Raw genomic sequence first — 9,728 nt, forward strand, 5'->3', positions numbered from 1 at the left:
TACTCTTTTATTCAAAAACAAGGCACATGATCTTCTCCATAGCTTCAGAGCTTTACAGGTGTTTTCTCGAAGTCCTTGAGGAAAGAAAATTTCCCAATTGGCAAGGAGCCATTAAGCAAGATTTGGCTTGAGGTACACCCTCCAAAATTTGATGTTGGCTGGGAATTTTGTGAGATTCATAGTGGGATCTTTTAATTGGAACTCTAGAAGAGAGGGAGAAAAAGATGTTAGTAAATTGCAAAAAAGAAAAGAAGAGGAGAATACAAAAATAAAATAAAATAAGAGTTCGTTGGTAATGATTTAAAAACCAGTTATCAAAAATATTTTTTGAAAATTATTCTCTAATATTTTGTAAAATAAAAATTTATTTAGAAACCTAAATATTTTTAATTTGTTTTTAATGTTTTAAATATGTTTTAAAGATAATTTTTATATTTGGTGCTTTATTTTTAATTATTTTTTACTTTTGTTATTTATTTTTTAACACGGTCCTAAACAAAAATAAGTAAAAAAATTAAAAAATATTTTTTGCAAATATCTTTTTTTTTGTTTTTATTAAAAATAAAGTACAATAAATAAAATTTATTTTTTGAAAAAAAAGATTAAGAATATTTCAAATTCTTTTTTGTTTTACAAAACAATGTACAACAATATTAAAAAATTATTTTTCAAAACTATTTTCAAAAACATTTTCTAAACAGAGTCCAAATTACTTAGTTTTACAAAATTAAATAATAATATGAGATATTAATTATGAATACAAATTCATAGAAGAATTATATAAGCAATCACACGTACTTTTACAAACAAAATAATTGCACCCTTCCCTATAATAATCCACAATCAACACAATCAAAGTAGAAAGAAAAACCCACCAACCAAATTAGCAAAGTAGGAGATAGAATTTTAGTTTACATTGGAACAAGACCACAATGAAAAGTTTGAATGAAGATTTGGTTATGAGAAAGAAAGAGGTCGACATGCTATTTTTATAGTCCGTTTCATATACTTATCATATCTTGTTTTAGATAATATATGACATATTTGGATTTATAAGATAAGATACGATTATGGATTTTCACATCCACATATGCATGTATTTACCATAAATTTTACAATTATATAGAATATTGCAAATCATTATGAGCTATACAATTTAGGTGGATCATCTTAAATGGAAAAAAGTCCTTGATCCTCAAATGATATTTAATAATTTGACATAGATATATATTATAAACCCATGTCATCCTTTATATATCAACTCCATTCATTTACACCATAACTAAAAATAAAATATATTTAAAATAAAATAATAAAATAATTTAAAATTACTAAAAAAAAATCTAAAACATCTTTAATTTTCAATTATATTAATTATCTTTCTAATTTAATTTTCCCGTCTTATATTGTATTTGTCTTTCCTTAATTCATTAATGATTTTTTATGATTAACAATAATAATATTAAACATTTGTAGTTGAAAAAACTCACTTTTTTTCATAAACATTTTTTAGGCTAAAAGCGTTTTCTAAAATCATCACCAAATAGACTTTTATTAAAAATTGTTTTTATTTATATTATTTTATGTGATGGAAAACAATGAATCTCAATCACTAAAATTGAGAGGTTCTTAGTAAACTTCTCGGGTATTACAAGGTGATAATAATAGAACTAGACCAATATCGAACAACTCAAAAGACCTCTTATTGTGATGTTAGGTCGTGTTATATTTAATGTTACATAAATGGATAAAAAGTGTATCATAATTTTAGCATTTTTCAATTGTTGGAAGATAGTTCACACCCATGAAATTTCCCACAAGTTTTTCTTGAGGTTGTGCAGGTGCTTAGAAGCACTTTAAGCCAACCTTCTCAAAAGGCAACAAGGGATTTTAACAAGAAAGTCACAAAACACATAAGAGGGTTAACTTCCCAACTTATATATCATCTTTTTTTTTTTCCGAAATATAAGACATTCTTCGGAAAGACTCTCACAATAACTTAATGAGTTCAATGCCTTGAAAAAACTCTCTAAACCTTCTTATATAAATGGGTTTACAATTTCAAGTTTTTCTTGAGAATTCTAATATTCTAGTACAAGACTAGAATGAGATGCCCATGAGTTTTACACTCGTGAAACTAAAGTAAAAAAGAATTTTTTATTTTTTATTTTTAAATTAATGCATCCACATGTGAAGATCAATGGATATTTATTTTTTTTAAGGATTTATTTCAAGTTTTTCTAATTATAAAATTATATTGGGAGAATAAGATTAACAATTTTGAATTTAAAGAAGAAATAAAAATATTTATAATATCATACCCAACATATGTTTTGAATAAGTTCAATGGGTCTAGACCACCTTAAATCCATGTTGATCTTCAATTGAAATATAATAAGTTGACTACTAATATCTTATTAATCTAACATTTTAAATTCAAATAGAGGTTTTTTCTTTCCTTAAAATGATTGTTTATTTTTGTTCCTATTTTTAATGAAATGAACATAAAATTCTATTTTTCTTTATCAAAACTCAGAAACTTATCTAATTATCCAAATCGACGACTAGAGTGGGTCCATATTCCATGGCTTTCTAATATTCCATTATGTGTATTTGGTCTTATTCTCTAATGCTTTTTAACATCATATTATTCACATCATATGTACACATTATATAATAATGTTTTTAAAATTAATTCTATCAACCTTTTCAAATGCTTTTTCTTTTTCTTTGAATTTAGCGAATCAATTTTATTAATGAATCATATTTTGATTAGAATTTTCCTTTTGAGTTGAAATAGATCTACCCTCCTCCTCCTCCTCCTCCTCCTCCTTCTTCTTCTTCTTCTTCTTCTTCTTCTTCTTCTTCTTCTTCTATTTTCCTTTTGAGTTGAAATAGATCTACCCTCCTCCTTCTTCTTCTTCTTCTTCTTCTTCTTCTTCTTCTTCTTCTTCTTCTTTTATTGTTTGGAATTGGCTCCCTTGGGGCGCCTTCTGTCCAAAACGAGGGGATGCTCTCCCTCCGATTCACAAAATAAGTAAAATAATATTAAAAATAGTGGTATTTCACTTTCACCATTTTTGGCTCTCACTTATCATACACTCAAATGTTATTAGTCGATTTTTTTTTTATGTTTTTTTATATTTATTATTATTAATTTCTACAAAATTATTGTTTCATATCATTTTCATAAAGATTGTTGTATTATCCATGAATTCATGTTGCAAATGTTTTTCCCTAATGAAAGCCAACTTTTAAAAATATCTAATCTATTTCACTAATTTTCCTTATTTTTTAATATTTTTTAAGTAAAAAAATTAAAAATAAATATTTTTGTTTTGTTTTCTTAGCTTGGTATTATTTTTCTACCAAGTTGTAAATGTTATAAAAATATTAATTTGAGGGTGGGCTTTCTTGTTAAAAATTAAATTTTCTATTATAATTATTTTTTTAAGATATTTTTTTTTCTTATGTGACTAAAGGTATTTTCTTATTTTACCTACTCTATGAAAAATGTTCCTAATAAAAGAAGTTCACGGGAGACATGTTTGGTTCCCAAAAGTCGAAGAAAAAAAATATTAAAAAAAATTATTTTTTCATATTTGATTTTATTATTAAAAAAATACAAAAAAACTAAATATAATTAAAATTAAGTATTGATTTATATATTTTAAAATTATTTAATCTTAATATAAAATGTTATAATAAGTACAATAAGTTTGAAATAACATAAAAATATATATAATTTATTGATCTATATTTTATTTTCTTCACTCTATTTTTCATTCACTTTTCCTCTTTATTTTTTTTTTTCTCAAATTTTCTATAACCCAAACATAGTATATACACAAGGATAAGTTTAAGGTGTACCAACTGAATTTTTGAAGAAATTTTATAGGACTGTATCATCCAATTTCAACTCAACTCCTATTTTTAATGAGCTTGATAATTAATTTTCATGATAGGCTTGAGTTTGAGTAAAGTTTTTTAGTTAAAACTTAATTCACATTTGATAAATCAATTTAATGACTTAAAGGGACTTAATAACTTAATTTAAGTTATTAATTAGATTAAACATATTTGATAAAATAACTTAATATTATAACTTATAATTAAAAATGATTTTAAGTATTAAGTTAGAATAATTAATTTATTCTTAATCTCAAATCTTTTTTGTCTTATTTATCCATATCTAATGAGGGTATATTTAACAACTACAACTTCATATCCATGACTTTTTTTTATAGGAAATATTTTAAGGTTATCTTATATATTTATAATACTTTAAGTATGAATATTTAATATATAATATTAATTAAAATTAATTATGATAATATTAAATATAACTAATGAGGATAAACATGTCAATTTGATAACTTAAAATAAATTTTAAATTAATTTTTTTCAAACAATTTTAATATTTTAAGTAAATAAATAAATAATAAATTTTAAATTAACAACTTAGTCATCACCTTTTTTTATCACTTCTATATGTGATATATATATATATATATATAAAATTTTATCTATAAAATTTAAATGTTTTAATCATAAATATTGTTAAAGGTAAGAGAAATTTCATATTTTTTAAATAAAAAAATATTAAAATAAAATATAATTTTTATTTTAAATATTGAAAAATAATATACCATTCCATTTCCTTTTTTTTATTCATTTTACAAACTAATTATAAGTATCACATTGGATAAACTACCTAAAGAAATCATGTTCCTTTGAGACTATATCTAATGATATCATATTTTTTTGGAAATAATATTTTACAATATACATTTCTTATATATTTCCTAAGAAATAATATCCTAAAATATGTATTTTTTATTTGGGATATGATATTTTAGTATCCCTATCTTATCTTATCTTGGTTCGATCAAATGCTATCCGAATAAAATCATAAATATTACCAAATTCATGATGTTATTAGTGGAAAAAAGAAATGGTATCTGAAATTTATTTGATTAATGCTTTCACTTGTATTAAACAAATGGAAGAGTGACCTTTAAAAAAAATGAAAAGAGTATGAGAACTTATGCAAAGTTGAGAAAAAGAACCACATGAATAAAAAGCAAGTGAAAGTGGAAAAGAAAGTACACCCTTTCATTGTTGGACGAGTCAACTCACTTTTTAATTATTTTATTAATAGTATATTTATAATACTAAAGTAATATTCAATAAATGTTGGTTCTGCTGAGATCAACATGCTAAATTAATAATTCGATAAATTTATAAGATAATATACTATATAAAAAAATTTGTATGGTATGATATATGACTCATTTATTACATAAATTAATAATTTTCTAAAATAAAGTTGAATCCATATGCAATTAGAATTCTATAATAACCACTCTTCAAACCATCGTGCTTGCTCATTCCTTCTAGAATCATTAAGATGGAAGAATTATTGGCATTCTTAAAGTTTAGGTTATGTTTGGTTTCGGAAAGTTTGAAAGAAAATACAAGAAAAAAAAATAAAGAATAAAATAAAAAATAGATTTAAAATCAATAAATATATTACTTCAAACTCATTTTACTTATTTAATTCTTTTATATAAATATTAAATAATTTAAAGATATATAAATTTCTTATTAATTTTAATTATATTTAACTTTTTTTTGTATTTTTCATGTTAAAACCAATATGAAAAAAAGCATTTTTTTAACATTTTTTTTTTTATTTCCTTAGTACTTTCCAACTATGTTTAGTTATTGGAAAATACTAAGGAAATAACAAAAATATTAAGATTATGTTTAGTTCCTGGAAATTTTGAGGGAAATAAAATAAAAAGTAGAAATAAAGGAAAATAAAAAATAAAATAAAAAAATTTGAAGTAAATAATTCCTAATTAATTTTAATTATATTTTATTTTCGTTAGTATTTTTCATTAAACAACTAAACATAAGAAAATAATTTTCCTTTTAACATTTTTTTTCTTTCCTTACTACTTTCTCCAAACCAAACATATATAAAAGAAAATATAAAAGGACTTTCTCATATTTAGTTATTTTATGAAAAATATAAAAGAAAATCAAATATAATTAAAATTAGTTAGAAATTTATATATTTTTAAATTATTTAATTGTTATATTGATGAGGTAAAATAAGTAAAATGAGTTTAAAATAATATATAAAAATAATTTATTAATTTTAAATTTATTTTTTATTTTCCTTTACTTTTTCTTTCCTCCTTTTTTTTTCTCCATTTTCATTCTCTTACATTTTCCTTAAAATTTTCAGAGAAACAAACATAACCTAAGAATATTAAATTATCATAATTAATTAACAAATTTTCATTAATCCAAATTATTAATTTATATTAAATATATTTATAATTTGAGCACTATATATTAATAAATAATATTTAAGTAATGGAACAAAAAGGGAAAATATCACAACATCAATCTACAAAAATATACCCCATCCTCAATGGGTCAATATTTGACTTATTTGAGTATATGATGTTGCAAATCTCTTCAAAAGTAACAATAAAGAATGTCCAAGTGGGTACAAATGTGAAAGCAATCTATATTAACAAAGAATAAAGTGCTAGGAATATTTTCTAAAGAAAGTGTTTATATCACACCCAAAATCAGATTCCATAACCCTTTATGAAACCAAAAAAAAAAACGGAAAGGAGAAGAAGAAGAATCTATCATATTCTAACATTCCCGTAACCATTTGATTTTTAGTTAATTTTATTTACCTTTCTCGATATTTAAATTAAATATATCTAGTTCCCTTTGGTTTGAAATTTCATCAAATAACTTTCCTAATTTTTTTTTATTTCTTATTTTTACTTATCTTCCCTCTCATTCAAAATAAGGGAGATTTTTTCATGAAATTTCAAACCTACTATATTAAGTGTATTTAATCAAAACTTTAAGGGAGGTAAATGAAATTATCCCTTTAATTTTTGGAATATTTGATTAAAATGGTTTTAAAATGTCTTATTTTATAAAAATTATTTTTATTTTTTCAAAATAAGAAAATTAATGTTTTAGGTAATGGTATAAATAAGTTCGATTCCGTGGTTTTGAGATAAAAATAAAAAATGAACTGAATCAATATAGTGGTTTTATATATGATAAAAACCGATCAAATTTGGAGTGAAAAAACCAAACCAAGCCTTTTAGGTCAATTTAGTTCGGTTTTGATCTAATTTAGTAACTTTTTTTAGTCTTAAACCTAATTGTAGATTTGTACTTATTTTGAGTTCAAATCCTATTAATTTGAGTTTATATTAGGCATTAAATCTAATTTATTTTTAAAATTAATATAAACCAACTCTGATTTGATGTTATAAATAATATTAAATGCATTTAGAATTAATTTAATGATAATATAAATTTTTTTTATCAAATATCAAACAATTATATATAAGTTTTAGAATATCGATTTAGTTAGACATTTTTTTTCTTTTTTAAAATCAAACCAAGATAGATTTTGGTTGGCTTGGATTGATTTGTTGGTTTTTTCGGTTTTACTTACACCCCTAATTTTAGGGATAAAAATGTTTTGACAGCCTAATTTTTTTCTTAATTTTTTCCTTCTAAATAAAAAAAAATCTAAAAAATAAAAATAGAATTTAATTTATTTTTCATTTTTAAAAATAAAGACGAAGAGGGTATGCAAGTCCAATCCAGGTAACGTGGTTTTTTCTTTTATTTTTAAATTAAAATAACGATAAAAAGGCATAAATAGGTTAAAAAAATGATAAATATGCCACTTCTAATTAACTAATTACCTAATCTAATCCAACAACCAAACGCGGTGTTCGTAATTATCACACCTTTCCTTAGCGTAGATCTCCAAACAGGGCATAATAAAAGATATTCTTCCCTATAACGACAGCAAACGCGCTTCCATCGACGTAAATAGAGAAACTCCCATGAATGACGGTCCTCATTCTCCACGCGCCTCCTGAAAATTCTGAGTCGGTTTCAAGAACCTTCTCTCTTTTCCTTTTCGATGTTGCCTTCGCTCCATATACATATAAATTTCTCCATCACTTCATTTGCATTTCATAACTTCAGTCTCAAATCTCGAATTTTTTCTGTCTTCTGTCTTCTTCTCGCTACTCTTCTGTAATTCATATGGAGTATCGTGCTCTGGATATTAAGGTTTTGGAAGCTAAAGATTTGAAAGATGTCAATCTTTTCTCGAAGATGGATGTCTACGTGGTGGTGACCATCTCCGGCGACCCCAGGACGGTCCAGAAGACGCCGGTGGACAAGGACGGTGGCACCAGCCCCAAGTGGAATTTTTCCATGAAGTTCACGGTTGATGATGCTTTGGCCCACCAGAACCGCATCGGCCTCAACTTTACGCTCCGGTCCAACCGGGCTCTCGGCGACAGGGATATTGGCGAGGTTTACGTGCCGCTGAAGGAGCTTCTCGACAACGCCAGCGACGATAAGGTGGACCGGGTTGTCAGCTTTCAGGTGAGGAAGCAGTCCGGGAAGCCGCAAGGGACGTTGAGTTTTTCGTATAAGTTCGGTGAGAAGTTCTCCGCTCCTGCGCCGGCGGCAAGGAAGGCGGACGATCCGGTAATGGCGTATCCGGCGGTGGCGCCCGGGGCTGGGTCGAGCTCTGCTTATGCGTATCCACCAGCTGGAGGATACCCACCACGAGGGGCGTACCCACCGCCAGCTGGAGCCTACCCACATCATGCGGGGGCGTACCCATATCCGCCATCTTCAGGGTATCCACAGGGCGGCGTTTATGGGCATCCGCCCCAAATGGGATATGGGTATGGGTATGGATGTCCACAACAGGTCCAGCAGCCGCAGAAGAAGAAGAACAAGTTTGGGCTGGGCCTGGGTGCTGGGCTTTTGGGTGGGCTTTTGATCGGAGATATGATGGGAGATGTAGCCGGCTATGATGCTGGTTATGATGCTGGGTTTGACGATGGCATGGATTTCTAATTTATTTTTATTATTTTTGGTTTTAGTTGGTTTGTCTTTGTGCAGATACTATGGTTTGAGGATTTGATTTCAACACTTTACTAGAGAATCATACTTACCTCCATTAAGCTATGTTTGCTTCCCGGGAAAATTCGAGGGAAAATGTGAGGGAAAAAAAATAGAGAGGAAAAAAGAAAAAATAAAAGAAAATAAAAAGTAAATTCAAAATTAATAAATTATTTTTATATATTTTTTCAAACTCATTTCACTTAGTTTCTTTTGTTATATAAAAATTAAATAATTTTAAAATATATAAAATTTTAACTAATTTTAATTATATTTAATTTTCTTTAAAAAAAATTTATGGTGTAACCAAACATGAAAAAAAACCATTTTTTTAGCATTTTTTTTCTTTTCTTAATACTTTCCGGAAACCAAACATAATCTTAATGTTTTAACTAAATACAAAACCGAGAAGAAAGAGGTCAATGAAATTAACCCTATATTTAATAACATATGTTGAATTCTTATTTTAATATTCAAATATTAATTAATCTTTTACAATTTTTTTAAATCAAAATTCCTACAAATGAGCCGCTTATCACTTGTACTTTTTGGCTACTAGTAATGACTTACGAGATTCAAGGAAAAAGTTGAAGAATTTTACTTTGGAATGTTTTGAAAGCAATTATGCCTTAAGTTAGATTCGTGCTAGAATTTTGAGTCCTTTCACCATTTAACAAAAAAAAAAAAAAAACACGTCGGATCAGCAGTCAATGTAGTTTCAAATAAAAAGAAATTTTAAA

At 25.9% G+C, this 9,728-nt stretch overlaps 1 protein-coding gene across 1 annotated transcript; it reads left to right on the forward strand.

The window, feature by feature from the left end:
- The first annotated feature begins 7,909 nt into the window (after positions 1–7,909).
- On the forward strand, positions 7,910–9,050 carry LOC100245905 (uncharacterized). The gene has a single exon (XM_002283962.4). It carries the CDS (start codon positions 8,113–8,115, stop codon positions 8,941–8,943), a length of 831 nt encoding a protein of 276 aa, XP_002283998.1. The 5' UTR covers positions 7,910–8,112; the 3' UTR covers positions 8,944–9,050.
- The last annotated feature ends 678 nt before the right edge of the window (positions 9,051–9,728 follow it).

Source organism: Vitis vinifera, chromosome 14 (genome assembly GCF_030704535.1).
Source record: "Vitis vinifera cultivar Pinot Noir 40024 chromosome 14, ASM3070453v1".
Lineage (NCBI taxonomy): Eukaryota > Viridiplantae > Streptophyta > Magnoliopsida > Vitales > Vitaceae > Vitis > Vitis vinifera.